The sequence below is a fragment of the Colletotrichum fioriniae genome (genome assembly GCF_027942845.1).
Source record: "Colletotrichum fioriniae strain IMI 355084 chromosome Unknown scaffold_1, whole genome shotgun sequence".
Classification (NCBI taxonomy): domain Eukaryota; kingdom Fungi; phylum Ascomycota; class Sordariomycetes; order Glomerellales; family Glomerellaceae; genus Colletotrichum; species Colletotrichum fioriniae.
The window spans coordinates 5941988-5963300 of record NW_027076837.1 but is presented as its reverse complement, the minus strand read 5'-3'; the positions used below and the strand labels follow the sequence as shown (position 1 = coordinate 5963300).

Here is a 21313-nt window from a genome sequence, read left to right as displayed (position 1 = left end):
TTATCGATTCAATCTCCAAGTAGTCAGCCCACTCCAAGAGTCTCCGTTCATTGAAGAATTCCCGTTCGTGGTCGTCGACGTCGAGTTGTTGCGCCCACGTGGTGGTTAAGGTTGTGGCCGAACTAGGGCGTTCAGTGGCTCAGGTGGAGCAGAACCCCGCAGACGGGCAGTCCCCTGATTCCGAAGCCGCAGGCGATTCTGCTGCAGCCCTCCATATGCGGCATTTTCGGTAAAATCTTCAACAATCAGCATCTGGCCCTCTGGCGCAACGGTAGCGCGTTCGACTCCAGATCGAGATTCATCGAGATGCCATCGAAAGGTTATCCGTTCAAATCGGGTGGGGGTCATTCCTTTTGCCTTGTGAGGATAACATGATGTCCATTTTGGTATCTTGGGTTGTTGGAGTTGAAAAACAGGTTGTTGTGGCTACTCTGAGTCTGTGAGACCTGCGAAACTGAACATTGACAGGTGTGGGCGATTTTGGCTTTTGCTCTGTTGGGCACGGGCCAAGAAACCTCAATGTCATTGGGTTACAGCTCCGAGGACAAGCATTGCTTCAAGCAAAGAATATTTCTCAAGACAAATGGTACTGGATCTGACAACCATAAATTCATTACATATATGCGTAATGCTCATCCTCAATCGGCCTCACAACTCGTTCATACACCTCTTGCCTGAAATCCTGATCAGTCAAGTCCAGGTGTTCTCTAATGAACTCTTCCTCAATACAGCATCTGACCGCGTTGGCGTAAGTTGTACCTCCAAGCTCGTGGCGCAATACTCGATGCGCCGTCAGTCTATCGCACATCAGCCGTGAAACGCCGAGCATTGCCTTCTCGTCGGTATTGCGCATCGACTCCATGGTCTTCCCGCACCCAAGTTCTGCGAGGAGAATACCGAGCGAAACCAAAGCTGGATTTCGACAACCGAATGAGGGTCTCATTTGTCCCACCGATCTTCCATGTAGCTCGGGTAGAGTAGCCATGAGAAACGCGTCATTGTAGCGAAGTAGAGAGTCCTTCTCCAGAAGCCAAACATCGAGACTTGTAATGACATCGGGTAGCCAGTTTGTTTGATGGAATTGTAGAAAGCCGGCCGAAACTGCGATTGCCAGCTTTCGCTTCGTCATGTACTGCCCATGTAAACCGGAAAATCTGATCGGGTCCTCAAGTACTTGCTGCAGAGCTACAGCATTCCAAGAATCTCGACAGGGCATGTATTTGCCAGGGTAGACACGAAATTCTCTGGTTTCGTGGTTGATTTCTCCATAACAGCCGGTTCCGCCATGCTTTTGTCTTCGGCAAATTTCTTCGCAGAGGTTGACTATGGGATTTGGTGACTCGACATCGACCTTCTCATGGGAATCCAGAACGGCACGAATGAAGGCATTTCCCGTTAATTTGTCGACGTCGACTGAATGTCCAAGATCTCTAGGTTTATGGTGACGGATGACGATATCTTCCCACATAGATTCTGGATGAACACTGGATAGTTGGCCGGCTCTGCTGAAGTTCATGGCCAGGTGAATATCGGCATTCTTTAGAACCTCCTCGTCACTGCGGTAAGCCATCCCCGCATGGGCTTCCATCATGGCCTTGAGATATACTTCGTGCGAGCAACTGCCTGGTAAACTGGATAGTAGAGCACAATAGACGCTCCCGGCAAGCTCATGAAGTAGCTGCATCGATCTACCTCGCGATCTTAGTTCTCTTTTCGGAGCCATTTCGATGCTTCGATCCACCAATGACTCTATATCTGCAATATTGTTCTTTATGACTGTCATTTCTTCTGTGTATGTGGACTTATTGACAGCGAATAACATGCGTCTGAGCGCTGTGACGTTAGGTGCGCTGCTGCGTGGCTTATGCTGGACTAAAGTGAGCATACAAGACCAGCCAAGTTGTCACAAAGGATCTTACCTCACTACTCAATGAAACGTCAATCGACTTCGCTATTTCTTCGATGGCCGATTTAATGTCCCCAACCTTTTCAAGCAGTATTTGGTAAGGCCTCAAGTGCCAGAGTCTGGCTTCAATCTTCTTGCGAACGTTGTCCTCGTGCCATGAAGGACCAAATGGGTCGTTGACCATGTCGTCAATTTTGGAGTCTGGTACAATGCCAGTCAGAAGCTTCTCACTCACATCCTGAAGCCTGATGTTTTCGTTCTCAAGGTCAGTGATAAGGCTCTTCAGCTCCCTGTCGTACCTACGCCAGATTCGTATTGATGATGCGCCATGCCTGTAATGTTCAAGTGCTGATATGAGGAGAGGAATGGTACCAAGGACCACGCCCACCACCTCAAAGCCAGACATCGTCCAGGATCTGGGGGGTTTTCGGATGTTGCGATATGCTTAACACTCCGAGGTCGATGAGATTCATTGTCGTAGGAAATCAGCCGCATCCAACCCCTCTTCATTATCTGCATATTGAGGGGAGATAAGCGCCCAGCCACCATAGGCCAGCCTCGCATGGTGCCTTCTTCATGCATGCGGGGAAACTTTACAATGATCCATACATGAAGATTTCGACAGTAGACTGAAATAGTCTCGTTTCCTAGTTCAACGTCTTCATAGTGCCATACGAACAGCGCTCGTAGGCATACCTGAGCGCTCTTATCGTCCTCAGTCAAGTTGATCTCACACCTCAGTGGCTGCGTTGACCAGCTGGGTCCGGGTGCTTTATCTAGCCACAGATACGAATGACTTCAATCACCCAGATCGTCCAAAAGTCCGAAATCTCAGCTAGCTGTTTGATCGACATCATTGACAGGACGTTCTCTCCTCATACGACGCTCAAAACACCCACTTCGAACCTTGATGGGCATAAATAAGCAAGTCACTTCTGCCTACATCAGACCGGCTCTCGTCATGGATCCCACGCTTGCAGAGAATGCCCTCAAAGTTATTAAGTCTTTCGAAGAGTTACTGAGAGTATGCGGGCAACACAACGTACGACCTGCCGCCGGGTCTGAACTTTCAAGTCTCAGAAGCGATTTAGCTAGGTTAAAGGCATGGTACGCGGACGTTACCACTCACGAGGACGCCAAGTTAAAAGGATACTACCTAGAATACCGCCTGCGTAGTGCTTCACACATCCATCGTCAACTCCTTCAACTCCTGGACAGTCTCGACGGTACGATCAGGGATGCAGAAAGCATAGTCTCCGGGAGAACGGTTCCATGGGAAGAGCTTGACTACGAAGAGGACCTCATCGAGAGTCTTAGTGAAGGACCGCAGACCGAATTCCAACAGATCGCAAAGGAAATATGTGGAATCGTTGATTGTCTGCTGAGACTACGCGTGGCCACTAAAGATCCTGCTCCCCACGACCGTATCATATCTTCCAGGCATCGTAAGAGTCCAGAAGAGCTTACCTTCGATATAGATCTCATCAGAAAGACTTGGGTTGAAACGGAGGAGTTTCTAATTGAACGGGTGGGCAGTTCAGTGTACCAAAGGCGGGAAGAGCTAAGACAAAGAAGCCGTGATCGAACATCGTCAATGACCTCGGAACTATGGAGCGGTAGACAACCGTCAGACGCTATTCGAAGAAACCAGAAAGCAGCAGAGTCAGTGCTCCTATCACGTTCAGGGGTCGTCAAACCTATCACAGAACTCGATCCAGAGGATGACCCCGTGTTGTCCCACAGTACCAGTTATACTATACGAAGTATTCAGACCGACGTCGAGAATCTTTTTCACGGATCGATTTCAAAAATCATTGAGTGTCCGTACTGCAACATTACATTGAATTTTGGCCGCGATAGCGTAGAAACGTGGATGTAAGCAAAAAGCACAACAAGACACATTGAACAATGTAGACTAACTGAAAGGCGAAAAGGCTTCATGTACTCAACGACCTGCAACCATACATTTGCGTTTCGGAGGATTGCCTGATCCCCGCTCAGACATATGTGACAGAGATCCGGTGGATACAACATATGCTCGCAAATCACTGGAGAACATACAAATGCCCACTAGGATGCGCAGAAAGTTACACAGACGCGACTTCGTCAGCGAACCATGTTCTCCAACGGCATCCAGGCATAATACCCAAGAATCAACTGCATGACTTGATTGCCCTCAGCTCTAGTCCAGTTCCAGAGATGACAGCGAAAACGTGCCCATTTTGCTCAAAAGCAACGAGATCTCTGACAGAGTTCCAATCTCACGTTGGGAAGCACCTCAGAGAAGCGGCTTTGTTCGTCTTGTTAGGAGACGAAAGCCGACTATTAGAGCGGCGGCCCCCAATACAGCACGGAAGTCTCGGGAGAGACCGTCCAAGTCACTCTTGGACGTATTATGAGAAGTAATGCAAGACTTAGACAAGCGTTGAATCCAGGAAACCCGTTTCAACCCGAGCCTAGGGATCTCGAAGCCCGCGATGCTCATGAAGTCGCAGCAGAGAAGTACGGGGAGCGACGAGAAGATGAGACTCAACAAGACTATGAGCAACGTATGATGATTAGGTGGCAAATGCTATGGCAGGGACGTGGCAAAGTTCCTGGGGTTTCCGGCAAACGCTCCATCCTAGACGCAAGCGAGGACCAAGAGGGCAGTGAGGCAAGGCACTCGAGCGATAATCGGGCGATTTCTCAACGCAAATCGAGTCTATTCACCTCAGGTCACGCTAAAGACACATCGAAGATTTCTTCAATAGACGATGGAAACCAGTGGTCCCGACAAGATCAACAATTTGACGAGGGTAGAGCAGGGCGTCGTCTAACACGCAAGGCCGTAGAGCCCCGCCGCCGTATGGAGGGATATTCTCTGCCTTTGTATCCTGAATCAATTCAGGATAGATCAGACTCGGACTAGCAGCGCCAGTTCAAAAAGAAGCAAATTTTCATCACAGCTATCGCTATCGCAGTGGCTGGCTCGAATGCAGTGGTTACGAGATGGCAAATACAGCTTGGGGAAACCCTACTTATCAGGTCATCTCATCGCTTCAAAAGGTGTTCACCATCCAAAATCCATACGAAGAAACTGTAAATTTCATCGGAGGATAGTATACCGTCTTGCTGTGGTAAAACCTGTACATGTCAGGGTGTCAGCTGCCAGATCAGCTTCCAATGGCTCGACTACATATACTTTCTCATATACATCTTGTCTCAAATCCTCATCGTTCAAACCCTGTTAGGACCGTCAAAAGTCCGCGCCTATACAAATTCTAACCGAGAATGCATCACGTGTACTATCTAGGGCGTCTCTTACCATGAGGGTATCAAATGTCATATTGCGGGTTCCATCTCCCGAAGTCTCGTACTGATATCGCAGTCTGCCAATAAGTGAGTAGCACCGAAGTTGAGGAGCTTGAGCCCTGCTAACAGTCCGACATGCTCCGCCATCAAGCTCTCATTTAGACTCCTCACTTCACAGTCATAGTTGCGCCAGGTTCTCGTCGTCGCCATGATTCCGACTAAAACCTATTTGATAAGGGGACGAGACCGACTATCTCTAAGCCATATATATTCGATTGATTAGACTCTTCGAGTACTGTCGATGGTGCCAGGTTTTAAAATGACTGACAATGATTTGGGAGAGGAGCGACAATCAACACAACCCAGTCGCCACCTATCTTCCTGGAGTTGATCGGCCGGCTACACACAAGAGACTTTAATTCTTTCTTCAATAGCGGCGTCATCACCTGACTGCAACAATGAAACTCTGTTCAAAGTAAGATGTCTTTCGAGAAGAAAACGTGACCGTGTTGCTGCTGAGACTGAACAGTCTCGCTTGGCTCCTTTGTTCGTCATCTGGGACTCTGGCATATAAATCCGCCCATCCAACAGCTCTCTGATGAACTGAAAAGTAATAAGAAGAACTCAGACACAGCCTTGCCATGCAGTCCCCGTGTTGTCCCACCGAGCTGGAAGCAGATCGTTTGGCGAGTCTCGTCTCGAAAGCGGAAGCTCTTTTCTCTGACTTATCGCGGACTTACAAAGGTCGACCCCTCAATCGTTTCTTGTATGGCTATTTTCACACTAGATACAAGCTTGTGGATGAGCAGGCCAGATTCAAAGCCTGGGTTAGAAACGTTGGCGCTCACAAAACAGACCGCTCTTCCCTCGAGTATCGACTCCGAGATGCGTCAAACATAAGGGTTCAGGTTCGGAGGCTTCTGATAGAACTTCTTTAAACCATCGACGAGGCCATCAAGGCTTTCAATGATCTAGGGCTGGCACCAACTGCGTCCAATGGTGGCAGTCAGGACCACAAGGACATAGTCACAGAAATTGGCGCAATCATGGATGACTTTCCTGACATCATCAACTGTCTCATGCGACTCATTATCACGATTCAGAACCCAGCGCCATGGGACCGTTTTATGGGCGCCAAGTTCACAGACACCTCGGCGTATGAGGAATACGACACTCAACATGTGAGCGAAAAATTTGAGGGAATCGACAGTCAACTTGCGCAGCGCTTAGGAAAGGCAATCTCAAGGCGGCGGCAGTCCTTCAAGTACAGAGAGGCTCGTCACGAGAAGCTTTCGCACCAGGTTGATGGCCAGGCAGACAGCGACTTGACTGAGGTCCTGTCAAGTACTGTGGCATTTTCTATCTATGATTTGAAGCCTCTCTCGCAGACCAACGACTATAGCGACTCTTCTTTGAGGCATGAGGTGGCTTCGGTGACCTCATACGACGCCTCAACTTTAGGAGATCCTCAAGAAAGGTCGATTCCAGATCTACCAAAGGAAGCACATGACAGACCATTTGAATGCCAATTCTGCTTCATGCTTGTGGACATAAGAGACACTCACGCCTGGAGGTAGTGCCATCACTTCATCGCAGCTGCTCATTGTACCTTAGCTAACTTCTGTTCTTAGACAGCATGTTTACAGCGATCTACGTCCATATAACTGCCTAGCTGAAGACTGCATTACGCCAGACCAAGATTTCGAAAAGCGGCATGTGTGGATGGAACATATGCTGCAAAATCACCTGAGAATCTGGCACTGCCCTTTTGATTGCGACTGCACTTTCAAGTCTGCGTCCCAGTCTATCGAGCATGTGCAGACGCAGCATCAGAATATGATACGTGACGACCAAATCGACATTTTGGTCAAGCTGAGTTCACGACCCTTGGGCGAAAGCGCGGAGGTGACCTGTGAACTTTGCTCCGAGACGCTCTCATCGTTGAAGAACTATCGGCGTCATGTGGGGAGGCACCAACAGCAGCTGGCTTTGTTCGCTCTTCCCATGGTGGACGAACCAGATGCGGAACGAGGCCAAACCAACCAGCAACAAGATTCTGACTCTGACACCGAGGCCGAGGCCGACTCTAACGACGAGACCAAGGCTGAATCTAAGGACAAGACGATCTCCAAGGACAAGACAGCCTCCAGAGACAATGCGGATTCACAAGACAAGACTGACTCTAAGGACAAGGGCCGGGGCCCTGGCAATCATCCGCCTACGACATTCACCGTCAATATAAGCAGCCCGTTACAGGCGAAGCCGAGGCCGTCTTAGTGCCTCACCCCGGAAACGGCACACGGTCAAACGTGGCCGCCACTCTTGACGTACCTAGGTTTTGAAAGTAGGTCTGACCAATAGAGGCTGGTTGTCAATCGCCGAGAGACTGGCGCACGTGAACGAGAGCGAGAAACGCCAAACCTACTCTGTACACCTTCTACAGGAAGAGACTGGCAGCCTGAAGGCGGCATGTACTTGACACGAGGGGCAGGGGACTGCGACTGATATCACAAATCGAAATTTTGTTCCGTGGCTGGCGTTATTCAGGAGTAGAATCACTCTTTTTATAGTTAACAAGGAACTTACGGGGCACATACAGTCTTCAAACAGCATCGTGATGACCCTCAATACACGCTTAGAAGCCTGCTTTTTTCGTGCGATTTGAGCTAGTACGTATGATTAGACGCCGGTTTCCCGAATCCTGGAGGCCGTACCAATCGGCCAAGTCGGATTCTAGATTATCAGCTCTCAAATAGATCATCAACTACGATTTACTAAAACGCTTCGCCGATCCAACTGGGACCCATTAAAGTCGGAACAGACCCCAGGTGATCGTTATCAGTAGTCTGTCGTGAAAATATGTAGAGATTACATATCGTCATGGAACGGGGTGAGGAAAGCCAATGTCACCAAGAATGGCCCCATACTCAGAGGCGGGTACCCACGCAGAAGGAGACAAGCCTCAAAGCGCTAATCAAACCTGAAGCTTTGTAGTACAGGCAATAGACACATCATAACCATCAATTCCGGCAAATATGTACTTTCCATTAAGTCCCCCAACGATATCACCTTCTACCCCTTAGTAGGAGCTTCTTCAACTATACCGAAACGACTGCTACCACGATGCCTCCCGACACCACCCCTAGTAGCTTTTCCATGCAATATTGAGAAAGAAAGGGCAACACTTTCAGAACCGAAAACCCAGAGATGACAGCAACACTGATATTGATGAGCAATAGAGCTATTGCAGTGGCCTCACGATGATCAAATATTTTCTATGGATGTATAATGTTATCGCAAATCTTCCACCTTCAGAAATTCGACCAAATACCCCAGTGACTTCGAGTTCAATATCTATATACCGCCGATCTCAGGCAGGTTAAATGTTGGGGCTCTGCTAAATCATGGACTCCAGAGGTGTCATGTCTTTCTGGATAGTCTAGCCACGTTCTTTTCCGTGGCTGGAAGTGTTGAGAGCTGCGTTTGCACGCTGAATTCCCTTATAACCATGAACTCTTCAGTCTACCTCGCCTTTCTTCAAGTTAAATGTAGCGAACAGGAGAAGTTGGCTTTAAAGGTGAAATTCTTTTCACTTTCCTTTGAGTACCAAGGCCAAGACGTCTCTTCATAGAGTTGATGGCTGCTTCTATTACGTGCTTAAACGTGTCGAACGACTGAGAGGGAAGCGACAAGAAACAGCTTCGCGGACCATCTTCCTGGGATTGGCCAGTCTGACCTACACACCATCGATTGATATTTTTGGTGACAAAGAGGGATCATCGTTTTCTCAAAGACAAAGCAACTCTGTTCACTGTCACATGCAGCATTTGGAAAGAAAACGCGACCTCGTCACCGCTGAACCCGAACAGTATCGATGGGCTCCTTTGTTCTTCATGTGGAAAGCTGACATATAAATATGTGTCTCTAGCGGTAATCTCTGACGAGTTAAAAGAAGAAGAAAAGCATGAACGCCAATCAGACACAGCCTTTCCAGCCTGCATCAGCCTTCATTTTCATAATTTCACGTCGATGCAATGGCAGAGAGTATCATGAGTGCTGTATTGGAGACGACAAACCGATTCTCTAGTCTCTTACCAGTCACCCAAGATCCTGAACCTCATCCACTGAACCAGCATCTTCAGTTCCACCTGCAGGACGAAAGAGATATATTCATACATTGGGCTGGATCCTTTAAAGCGCGCAAAATCAACCGCAATTTCCTCGACTACCGACTGCGAGATGCGTCGAAGCTCAAAGATCAGACTCTGACGCTTGTGAACGACTACCTTCAGACCCTAAGCAATACTTCCAAGTCTATTAAAGATCTGCAGACGGCACTGAGTTCGCCTGATGGTCGCACGTTGGATGGCTTAACTCAAGGGGATATCAACGCATATTCAGACGCAAACCCTGACGACGTCCCTCCCCTCCTCGCAGAGTCAGCCAGAATCGTGAGCGAGGTCATCGAAAGACGCTCTGCTCTGTGGAGTCTAAGAAAATCTCTTCAAACCCCAGATCCATGGTACGAATCCCTCAGCTCAGAGCTAATAGATACCTCTGCATATGAAGCATTCGATATCCAGCACGTAAGCACCAAATTCAAGGGGACTGAAGACTACCTTGCCCAACGGCTAGGAAAAGCAATCTCAAGGAGGCGTCAGTATTTTAAGTACAAGAAGGCTCTTCACGAAAGGCTTTCGCAACCTGTAGACGACTAGGTGTACAACATGACGAACATTCAGCAGGATGCTATGGCATCTTCCATCTCCAATCTCCCGCAAAAGTTCTCAGAGACCAGCATCTGTTATGATTTATCAATTTTATCCTCAGACGAATACGGAACAAGTGCATACGACTCTACATCAAGGTCAATCCCAGACCTGCCGGAGGAAGCACTAGACGGGCCGTTCGAATGCCAATTTTGCTACATGCTTGTTGAAATACAAGACTATCACACATGGAGGTACTTCAAGTAGTCATAAAATCCTTGATTATCGCCGCTAATCGTTTTTAGACAACATGTGTACGACGACCTGCGCCCATATAGCTGCTTGGCAAAAGACTGCGAGATGCCAGATACTGATTTCTTCAGGAGGCGCGACTGGATGAAGCACATGATCGACCATCATTTTAGCACATTCTACTGCAGATCCAAATGCGGTTGCACATTCTCGTCAGAATCTGAGTGCAGAACGCATGTGAAAACACGGCATTCAGATGAACTATCTAGAATTCATAGAGACCACACCAACGTCATGGTGATGTCTGCTTCCGTGAAGGATGAAGTCGAACTCTCGTGCCCTTTTTGCTTCGATAAGATACCCTTGAAGAATTACGAAATCCACGCCGGGAAGCACCAACAGGAGCTGGCATTGTTCGCCCTTCCTAATATTGACGGTTACACTTCAACTTGGACTGAGCACAAGAAAAAGCCCGATCGATGGTCCAGGCTATGGAACTGTCTTTCATGGTACATGGCACACGCGAAAATTGCGATAACGAGCCTCGGGCTTAAGAAAGTTTGGGAGTTTCTTCGAGTCTAAGGCCGAGATAGAGTTTGAGATCGAGCCCGTTTGGAAAAACGAACCGCCACCGAAACTTGACAAAATGTCGCAAGAGACTACAATTACACATTGCTACGAGATAATATTTTAGATTTGTTTACAATATTCACATATGAGAGAAGCATACGTCATGATGGTTCGAGCAATCTTAGCGGCATCCAGCATAAGATAGCTATTGGGGGCGCCAGAGTAGGAACCCGACACGGAGCAGCAGGCGAAAGGCTACTTGTTTTCGCCCATAGAAAGTTGACCGCAGTACGTGAGGTATACAGACCGCTCAGGTGCCTGATCGCTAATGGACGTTGGGCCTGGGTATTCGGGCGATACGAAGCAGGCTCACAACCAGTCAGCGGTGTTCGCATTCGACGGAGAATGCTATTCACACGCCGCCGGCGAGCTGACAGGAGAAAGAGTCAGATGTTAAAGCTTGAAAGCTCTCGTGACGGGGACAGTTTAAGCCAGAGGTTGATGCAGGCGAGCGTCAGCTATCGAGAGGCTGACATGCAGATGAGGTGACTGGAAAACCGTTTTCGTTGGCTGTCTCTGAAAGGCGTTGTTTGTTTCGACAGGAGAAAACGTAAGGGGTCCGACAATGACTGACGCCGACTGCATCTTTATCTCGGGGCGGGTGTCGCATAGATCAAGCGGGGAGGCGCTGTGCGAGAGAATCGAACAGGAAGGCTTTAGCACAGACGATAGACTCATGATAAATACCAATCTCGACAAAGAGTACTTTTCATTAAGTCCCCCAACGACACCGCCTTCCAATCCTTAACAGGAGCTTCTTCAACTACCTCAACACGGAAACGACTGCTACCACGATGCCTCCCGACGCCACCCCTAGTAGCTTTGCCATGCAGATATAAAAAAAAGGGAACACTTTCAAACCAAGACCGAGAGATGACAGCAAGGCAGACAGGAAAAGGGGGAGGAAGAAGGCAAAAAGTGTTGTGGGGTATGTGTCATTACGAAGAAAGTGATTTTTGTTTGTGTGTGAAAATGTGTATTACAACGGTGGTGTGGACTGCCTCCCTTTTTTTGCCTTATGTAACCAGAATATTGCTAAATGCGTCCGATATCTCGGATGGTGTCGGGGCTTGGAACTTTTCTTGCGTGAAGCCAGCAGCCAGACGGTCCTGCATGACCTTGAGCAGGACAGCGGGGACGCTCTCGTCTGTGGCGCGGATGGTGAGACGGATCATCTAGGCAGACTTAGTATCACTCATTACTAGTATAATATCAGGGGTAAAACAAACCTTGGTTCCGTAGTTCGGCTCAAGACGCATCAAGCAACCAAACTTGCCTGCCTCTGAGGTATGCAGGACACTGGCACCGACAAAATTCTTCGCGTTGGGGTCGACTCCGTCAAGGACACGCCATCTGAAGCCCTCGACCGTCTGCCGTACAAAGAACTCGTTCAACTCTCTATCCGACTTACCAGGTGCCAGACCAAAGATCGCTTGGGCCTCACGAGGGGCACCGCCAATTTGCTTCCATCGCCTGAAGAAGTCGTCGGCGGAGAGATCTGCGGGGTCCATGAACTTGTGTGCGGTGAGGGGAAGCTTGAGGGTGACAGCCTGCAGGGCACCGGCAAGGTAGCTAATACGTATCGTTGGGCTCTTGTCAAACACCTTCTTCGACTCGAACATGATGACCTGCTGAGACTGCCCATTCTGATAGATTGTGCTCTCCGGCAGGTTCTTCACATCCCATGTAAGCTTGCCCTTTTCGTTTTCATCAAGATCCAGTGTTGTGGTGAATGAGCCCAGGGCCGTAGGGGTCTTGTTCTTGAAGTAGAGGATCAGGCACGCCATCTGGCCTCTGTACTCGGAACGTACGCCGACTTGGAGTTGCCCATCCTCATATAGCACGCCCTCGCCCTTAAGCAGGAGCTTGTTGTATCCCACATCCCAGTTAGGAGACAAGTGGGCGGCGCTGGCCAGGTTTGGCGCCTTCGTCTTGGGTTCGGCAGGTCCAAGGTTGTTCATATCCAAGCCGGCCAAATCGTTCACACCGTTACCGTGGCCATTTGTTCCGTTCGTGCCTCCATTGGCCGCGTGATGGCCATTTGTATTTGTGCTGAAGGTCCTCTTGAGGCCACCCTCCTTGGCCATCTTCATTTCTGCCACATCTGCGTTCGCATCCTTGCCACCGACAATCCAAGTTCTCTTATCGCTAGTGTTGGCATGCTTCTGATGCACTCTGGCAAGCAGTGCGGATTGTCGCTCAGAGAATGGTGGCATTTCGTCGCACACAGTGCGGAGAAGGTCGTCTGTTGGCAGTGTGGCTAGTGTCAGGTACTCGCATGCTCTCTGCTGAAGCTCAGAGTCGAGCGTGTGGCTGAAAACCTGGAATGCCTTGAGAAGCTGGGGCTTGATTTCGGGGAAGAGGTTGACAAATTTGACATAACATGAGAGGATCATGGCTCTTGTACTTGACGAGCATGCGGCAACCTTGCTCTGAAGAGCCATGAACTGCTCAATAGGACTGCACTTGGGCTGATCAGCGATGAGATGCCCGAATTCGCCCAAGATGTAGGCTCCGATCTTGACTAGGGTCTCGTGGCAGTGATCCGACTTGACATACTGCAAGGAGTGCTGAGCCGCATAGACCTGCAGCTCCTCGTTGTTCGTCACAATCTGGATGACACGCTGCCACACCTCGTCGCTGACGTGATCTCCAGCCATGGCAATCAGACGCAGCGAGATGTCCACGTACCACTGAACATCAGTGGCATACCGTTCAGTCAAGATAGCAATCTTCAGCACCATCTCTTCTCTTATGGCGAAATCGGCGTTTTGAAGGTAGTGAAGGAGTTCGCCAACAATGACTTGGGCATTGGAAGAGTCACACATGCTGTAGAGAAGGTCGAGACCTTTCCTCCGCACACTGATGTCTCTGTCCTTGAGTGAGCCGAGAATGACGTCTTGGTGCTGCTTGATCGGCTCCAGGGTCTCGATACGGGCTGCCAGATGTGTCATGGCCTCCAAACCCAAGTAGCGAACGTTGGTCTCCCTCGAAGTCAAGAATCGGCCCAAACGAGATGAGATCTGCTTCAACAGGGCTTGCTCGTTATCCAGGTGAATGATGAGGTTGATGGCTTCGAAGAGCACGGCGTTCTGTGCGTTGTTCTGTTGGACGTTCTTAGTCTGTTCCATTGCGAGATTCAGAATTTTCTGCAACGACTCCCGGATCATCTCGCGGACGTGAGTGTCATCTATAGCAGTTAGCATGTGCTAGCTAGAATATTTCTCATGTGTAACACACCTGAAGGCGGAAAGTACTGCAGTAGGCGCAGAAGCTTGACCTGAAGCCAGGGGCAAGGGACCTTGTAGTAGAGGTAGTCCGGCGTGTACTCCCCGTCAATGACTATCCTCTTGATTCTTGCTGTGGCCTTCGCATACGCCCCTTTGTACGCACTCGCGTTATCCTGGGCAAGAGCCATGACGAGAGACGTGACAGACAGAGCCACGCCGACATCGACGTCATCCAGAAGCGATATTATGCGCTCGGCCCATTGCGGCTGAACAATGTCGGGGTTCTTGCGGTATAGACGGAGGAGGGTGAGTGAGGCCTTCTTCTTCACGAACGCCTTGGATGTGCTAGATTGCTGCTGTTAGTCATTGGTATAATATTCGGGGGTCGACCGGACGTACGGCGAAATCAGCAGTCTGTGAACCTCTCCACTCAGGGCCTCTCCCATTTCTCTGCCACCAACGTTGGCAATTGCGTGGAGAGCCAGGCAGTTGAATAGCTCATTGTGGTCCAACAAGTCCTTTCGTATACTGTTGACGACCAGGTGCAGCAGCTCGTGCTTCTCGTGAAGGAACAGGGTCATGGCGAGGTATCCAATCTGCTTCTCCGAGTACTTGTTCGCAGAAATGAGGTTGACGGCCTCGAGGTGGCCAAAGTCGACGTTCCATCCGAGGATGTAGATGTAGAGAAGCTTCATAGATTGTCAGCACGAGACATCAGCCAGAGCAGTTCAGGACAGTCCGTACCTTGCACACGTATTTCTTCTTGTGGTAACCGCTCAAATTTCCATCTACACAGGAGTTAGCACACCGGGATCGCGCTGGCCGGCCGACCGCAGCAATGGACTCGTACCCTTGAACTTTTGTCTACATGTAGGAACTCTTGTTAGTACTCCGTCGCGAGACAGCGCAGCATGACATGCCGGGAGATGCGTGCTCACCGAATGTTGGCCAGCTCCTTGTTGATTCTCTTCTCTTCCAGCTCCCTAGCTCTTGCGTTTCTCAGGTCGGCGATAAATTGCACCAACCCTCGCATGTTGGAGTTGTTGCTAGTCGAGCGGCCGAGGAAGCCGCTCGCGGAGGACGACATGGCTGCGGTATGTGCCGGGTTCGACGGGTTATCTGTTTAAAGCTGTCTCCTCTGCCCTCCAAAATGCCTTCCCCCCTCTTCTGCGCGGGATGATCGGGGTTGGGCTGGCGGATGTTGTTGGACTCGCTACGGGAGTTTCGTAATAGAGCGGCGCGGATGCGGAATCGATGGGTGGTGTATTTGGCGTCGGGTCGTGTGTTGTTGTCTGCTCCGGTGCGAGCGTTGGGCAATCACTCCATGCGCGCGCGAGGGGTCCTTTCTTTTCGTATTTCTGCTCGCTTACCCCAGCTGGCCTGCTGATTGCTGCGTGGAGTTTTTGGGGAGATCAACGGTCGGATCGGTGGACGGCGGGATTGTGGACTCGGCGACTCGAACTCGAAACCGGCCGGCAAGTGCCGCTGCGTGTCTTAGCAATGCGTTCCCGTCGAGCAATGAAGATGCAACCAGGGGGATTGTCGAGAGGACAGGAGCTGGTGGTTTGACTCGAGATTGAGTTCGGCCTTGTAAGGGTTTCGGCGTCGATTCGCGATGTTGCACTGGGCGAAAGTGGGAAATGGGAAACAAAACTCCAAAGAAAGGGGTTCGAGGGGCTTTCGCGGGCTTGGGAGAAAACGACACTTTAGAGAAGCCCGGAAGGCTTGGGATTGGGAATGCAGCCAATGTGTGGAGATGGGCCACCCGCACATTGGACGTCTGAACGGGCCTGTCAAACCACTCCGAGGTACCTCTGCTTGTACTTATTTACAGGTGATGTACCTCTCACCTCAGCGAGAGCATTTCGGATGTCTACAACACGCAACACGGGCAGCAAGAGCTGCTGCGAGTTGGACGTCAGGACCGTCAGGTAAGCGTCCCAGCGTCTATCAGGTGCTTGCTTGTCACACTTGTCCCCCCTAGAACTGGGCTCTTCACGGGCGGCCTTGCTGCTGTGCGCGCAGTGTGGCCGCTGCTTGAAGACTGGGCGCGTCAGGGGTGTTGCAAGGTACTTCCATCCAGCGAATTCTCAAGCCATTGAACATGCTCCCCGTTGCTGACTGAGGAATTTGGGGAGACAGAAACTCAAGAGAGGGGACTTTGACCGGGGGCACGCACGCTACGGGCCCGTGCAGCAGCGACACCTCCCCCAGTCAAGAGGTACGTATAGATACGCGCTAAACTCGATAGGTTCCCGTCAATTGGCAAGCTCCAAAGTGTGCTGACAAGCCGAACCAAAGTGCTGCATCATCGAAGTTGCTGAAATTCCCATGGAGAAGGAAAGAGCTCCCTTCCCGTCTGTCAATCCATAATAAGAAAACCTTCTTTTGTTCAACAAAAAACCCAAATCCTACCACATATCACAGCTGTGGCCACCTCTTCGTTCTCCTGCAGGATTCTCAATTCTAAAAGGTCACACAAAACCTTTTCCCACATGTCCGCCTCCGCGCTCCGTTGCAGATATGCGACGCCGGTGATGAGCTCCACGATCAGACGGGTGGTGTGCCTCGCCGCCGCACCGAGCTCCCGGTTCCTCGCCGGACCCTCCTTCACAACCACACGCCGGTCCTACGCTATAACATCCGGCGGCGGCTCTGCTGCCTTTCAGGTCTTCAACCGTCGCACAAAATGGCTGCAAAAGGAGCGCGCAGCATCGAATCCCGAGGCCAGCCGGCAAGCAGACTATCTCAAGGATGAAGTCGCAAACCGGCTGTGCGAGAGGTTACTTGTGAGAACATCACCACCACTACAACCACCACCCGCAGCCCCCGGAGCATTGCTTTACGGCAGAGCTCAATCTGACAGCACCAACAATGACCAATGCCTCTAGAAAGCTACCAGACACTAACACATTTTTGCCCTCCAACAGGACATCAAACGAAACTTCCCCCGCGCCCTCGATCTAGGCGCAAACTCCTGCAACGTAGCCCGCGCCCTCACCCGTGAGAACCCCGACCCGGACCCCTCAAAACCAATCTCGGAACCCCTCGCCACCCGCATAGGCGAGCTCGTCGCCGCAGAGTCTTCCCACGCCCTCCTCCACCGCGACGCCGACCTCCCCTTCAACAAAGACATCTCCATCACCCGCACCGTCCTCGTCGACGAGGAACACGTACCCTTCGAGCCCGCCTCCTTCGACCTCGTTCTCTCCTCCCTGTCCTTACACTGGATCAACGACCTCCCCGGCGTCCTTACGCAAATCAACAACGTCCTCAAGCCAGACGCCCCCTTCATCGGTGCCATGCTCGGCGGCGACAGCCTCTTTGAGCTGCGCACTTCCCTGCAGCTCGCCGAGCAGGAGCGCCGCGGCGGCATTTCCCCGCACGTTTCTCCCCTCGCCGACGTCCGCGACGTGGGCGGGCTGATGCAGCGCGCCGGCTTCAAGATGCTGACCGTCGACGTCGACGACATTGTCGTAGACTATCCCGATACCTTTGCACTGATGCAGGACCTGCAGGCCATGGGCGAGGGCAACGCGATCCTCGGCAGGGAAATGGGCGCCATCAGGAGGGAGGTGCTGCTGGCTAACGAGGGCATCTATAGGGAGCTCCACGGCAACGAGGACGGGAGCATCCCCGCCACGTTTAGAATCATCTACATGATCGGGTGGCACGAAGGCGGCGACCAGCCCACGGCTCTGCCCAGAGGAAGCGGAGACGTGAATCTCAAGGACATCTTAGAGTCCAATTAGTAGACATGATGCTTCACCTGGCACATTTGTGAGAAACAACTGTAAAACCTGTAAAAGAAAGAATCAAAACAAATTCTATGGCTTTCATTTGTCGGCACGCCCAGTCTTTTTCTAATTTGAATTCGTCAAAAAAAGACACGCCCAAAGTCCCGAGCATGCCCATACTCGTCATGAAGTTCATTACCCCCCTTTTTTCTTTCTTCCTCATCTGATCTTCAACTTAAACTCGTCTCCAATCCGTCATGACACGACCAATAGTTCCCAACCCAGCCACGTCAACAACCTTCTCATGCCAGCTAAGCAACACGCTCATCGCGCTACCGACGTTCTCGTTGGTGGCTCCGGGGCGACCGCTCATCTGGCTGAACCCGCTCGGCGCAGCCTGCGGCGGCGGCGACCTCAAGCCCCCGGAACCAGCAGAGCCGGCCATGCCCTTGTAAATGTACTTCATCAGCACGTCGAGAAGCTCGGGTCCACCGGGACCACCGTAGATGGACTTGAGAAGGGGCGTCATCTCGGAAGCCTTGATGGACTGGAGGACCTCGGTGATGGTCTGGAGGTGTGCGTCCTGTTTGTGAAATAGCTCGGTCAGCAAACTCGTCTCTCCTTTCTTGAGCTCCGTGAGGGGCTCACTCAAGCCCGTAGAAGAACAAATGTATATCTCACCTTGGCGCCATCAGGTCCATTGTACACAGGAAACTCCAAACATCCCCTCAACGCGCCCTCGGCGTCCCCGCCGCGGAGCAGCTGCCGCACCTGGCCCGCGAGCTGCCGGACCTCGTCCTCGCCAATCTCGGGCTGCGACGGCCGCAGGGTGCTGGTGTCAAAGTTGCACGCCGAGTCCTCCTGCAGCGCGTCAATGTTGATGGTCCGCCAGGCGTCGCTGAGCGAGGCGGCGTTGAGCTCCCGGTGAATGGACATCTTGTATGTGTCTGTCGCCCGCTGTGCTACGCTACGCAGAGAGAGGTTCGGTTCGGTTCAAAGTCGGTATTGAAAGGCAGTAAGTATTACTATGGTAGAGTTTCGGTTTGCCGTCGGTAGTTGATATGGTTGAAGTAGGTAGTTTCGTCGGATTTGCTCTGCGCTGGAACAGTCGTCTTGCGTCAGGTAAGGTCGGGAGGTGAGGTAAGGTAAGGTAGCCGCATGCTCATGGTGGGGAGTTGGCTCGGTGTGGAGGATGTGGGGTTCACTGAGGCGGTGCGCCTGGCTGACGACGTTGGTCCGTGCCATGGTTCATTCGTGCCAACCCGCTGCAGACTGGATCTTGACCATCATAAGCCTCGATGTCACTCACCGTGGGTCCGCGTTGACTCTTCTGCTCAGCTCTAGGTTAAACATGGCATTGCTCGTTGGGATTTCAAGAAGACAGTTCTGTAAATAATGAAAAAATTCGCGCACATCTTCCACAAACACAAGAACATCACTGAGACATGGCATGTGTAGAAACTAATAATTGCATGCCATTGTCTAGGTCCAAAAGTTGCCCATCTCACACTCTCGTGCCCCCTCATACGTATACACAACGTCGACCGATTGTCCTACTACGCTGCCGACTTCTCGGGGATATCAAGCACCCGCATTCGGCGTCTCCGCTTATGCGTCAATCAGGTTCTCCTCGTTTTGCTGCACCTGCTGTCTCTGCTTGCCCTTGTCCTTGGCCTCCTTGGCCGCACGCTGGTAGAACTCGTTCAGAATCTTGCCGGGAATACGGTTGAGCAGGTCCTTGGGGTAGAGACGGAGCAAGCTCCATGCGAGGTCGAGAGACTCGTAAATGGTGCGAGCCTCGTACTGGCCCTGGTTGATGAACTGGCGCTCAAACTTCTCGAGGAACTCCAGAGAAAGCTTGTCCTCGGCTGACAGAGCCTCCTCACCGACGACAGCCTTCATGGCAGCGGCGTCACGACCAATGGCGTACTTGGCGTAGAGCTGGTTGGAAACATCGCCGTGGTCCTTGCGGGTCATGCCCTCACCAATGGCAGACTTCATGAGACGAGACAGAGACGGCAGAACGTTGATGGGCGGATAGATACCACGGTTGTAAAGGCCTCTGTCGACGAAGATCTGGCCCTCCGTAATGTAACCCGTCAAATCGGGAATGGGGTGAGTGATATCCTCGTTGGGCATGGTCAAAATGGGCACCTGGGTGATGGAACCGTTGCGACCCGCCACACGACCGGCGCGCTCGTAAATGGTGGACAAATCAGTGTACATGTACCCGGGGTAACCACGACGACCCGGGACTTCTTCACGGGCGGCTGAGACCTCACGAAGAGCGTCGCAGTAAGCAGACAGATCGGTAAGAATAACGAGAACGTGCTTCTCGAGCTGGTAGGCGTAGTATTCGGCGGTCGTAAGCGCGAGACGAGGAGTGATGATACGCTCGATACTAGTATGCTTGTCAGTCTGCACATTCCTTCACGGGACATTCTGATATCAAAACTCACGTAGGATCGTTGGCGAGGTTGAGGAAGAGGGTGACACGCTCCAAAGAGCCGTTCTCCTCGAAATCGCGGGTGAAGAATCTGGCGGTTTCCAAGTTGACACCCATGGCACCGAAGACAATGGAGAAGTTCTCCTCGTGGCCGTCGTGGACACCCTTGTTGGTGATGCCCTGCTTCTGGACCAAACTGGCCTGTCTGCAAATCTGGGCGGCAATTTCGTTGTGCGGCAGACCAGACGAAGAGAAAATAGGGATCTTTTGTCCACGAGCGATGGAGTTCATGGTGTCGATGGCAGAGATACCGGTCGAGATCATCTCCTCGGGGTATTCCTACAGTCTGTCAGAATATAAGGCCATGGCATGATCTTCGGGAGCATCACGTACACGGGAGAAGGGGTTAATGGGACTGCCGTTGATGTCGAGGTAGTCCTCGGCAAGGACCTTGGGGCCCTTGTCGATAGCTCGTCCGGAACCGTCAAAGATACGGCCCAGCATGTCCTCCGACACACCAAGCTTCAAGCTCTGGCCGGTGAACTCGACTTTGGTCTGGCTAGAGTTTTAGCGCTCGTCATATTTGTCGAGATGCGATGATCTCATACCTTCTTAACATCGATGCCTGATGTTCCCTCAAAGACCTGTTTCCATCGTCAATCGGTGTTTCTCGTGTGATCGCTCGTTTTCGCATACCTGGACGACGGCTCGGTCACCTATAGATGTTCGTTAGCACACTGGTCATTGGGCAGAAGAGTGACGTTATGTAAATACCTCGAGCCTCGAGGACCTGTCCCTGTCTGTTGGTTCCATCGGGCAGGGTCAGGGAGACAATCTCGTTGTATCTGGGGAATTTGACCTAGACGCAGAGTCAGTGCCTAATTCATACAATTTGCTGGTGGGAACTCCAGCGCGACTCGGCGACGACGCACATTCTCGAGGATGACGAGGGGTCCGTTGACACCGCCGACGGTGTTGTACCGAATTCTCGGCACGATGGAGTAAGAGGGCTCCCGCGGGTCACTCATTGCTTCTGACTATCAGCGAGACAGCGCCGGCTTAGAAGACAATGCGTGTTGGGTCGGAGGGGGGCGATTAGGAAGGGCGTG

The 21313-nt window shown here is 51.4% G+C and overlaps 5 protein-coding genes and 1 non-coding gene across 6 annotated transcripts; 3 read left to right on the top strand and 3 right to left on the bottom strand.

The window, feature by feature from the left end:
• Positions 1 to 254: 254 nt before the first annotated feature.
• N0V96_001539 lies at positions 255 to 347 on the top strand. The gene has a single exon. It is a non-coding gene; the product is annotated as a tRNA-Trp (tRNA).
• Positions 348 to 6246: 5899 nt separating this feature from the next.
• N0V96_001538 (uncharacterized protein) lies at positions 6247 to 7477 on the top strand (the record flags this gene model as incomplete). The annotated part of the gene is made up of 2 exons (XM_065756255.1): positions 6247 to 6534; positions 6992 to 7477. 2 exons carry the CDS (start codon positions 6247 to 6249, stop codon positions 7475 to 7477), a joined length of 774 nt encoding a protein of 257 aa, XP_065615495.1.
• Positions 7478 to 11807: 4330 nt separating this feature from the next.
• Positions 11808 to 15108, bottom strand: N0V96_001537 (uncharacterized protein; the record flags this gene model as incomplete). Its single annotated transcript, XM_053194122.2, has 7 exons — positions 11808 to 11966; positions 12021 to 13981; positions 14032 to 14366; positions 14421 to 14710; positions 14766 to 14809; positions 14872 to 14885; positions 14960 to 15108. 7 exons carry the CDS (start codon positions 15106 to 15108, stop codon positions 11808 to 11810), a joined length of 2952 nt encoding a protein of 983 aa, XP_053048319.1.
• Positions 15109 to 16516: 1408 nt separating this feature from the next.
• Positions 16517 to 17773, top strand: N0V96_001536 (uncharacterized protein; the record flags this gene model as incomplete). Its single annotated transcript, XM_053194121.1, has 2 exons — positions 16517 to 16810; positions 16952 to 17773. The coding sequence occupies 2 exons, from the start codon at positions 16517 to 16519 to the stop codon at positions 17771 to 17773; spliced, it is 1116 nt and encodes a 371-aa protein (XP_053048318.1).
• Positions 17774 to 17993: 220 nt separating this feature from the next.
• Positions 17994 to 18694, bottom strand: ARC15 (arp2/3 complex subunit; the record flags this gene model as incomplete). The annotated part of the gene is made up of 2 exons (XM_053194120.1): positions 17994 to 18341; positions 18440 to 18694. The coding sequence occupies 2 exons, from the start codon at positions 18692 to 18694 to the stop codon at positions 17994 to 17996; spliced, it is 603 nt and encodes a 200-aa protein (XP_053048317.1).
• A 672-nt stretch (positions 18695 to 19366) lies between these two features.
• Positions 19367 to 21232, bottom strand: VMA2 (Vacuolar ATP synthase subunit B; the record flags this gene model as incomplete). Its single annotated transcript, XM_053194119.2, has 7 exons — positions 19367 to 20159; positions 20218 to 20543; positions 20598 to 20759; positions 20813 to 20848; positions 20901 to 20920; positions 20979 to 21063; positions 21137 to 21232. The coding sequence occupies 7 exons, from the start codon at positions 21230 to 21232 to the stop codon at positions 19367 to 19369; spliced, it is 1518 nt and encodes a 505-aa protein (XP_053048316.1).
• Between the last annotated feature and the right edge of the window lie 81 nt (positions 21233 to 21313).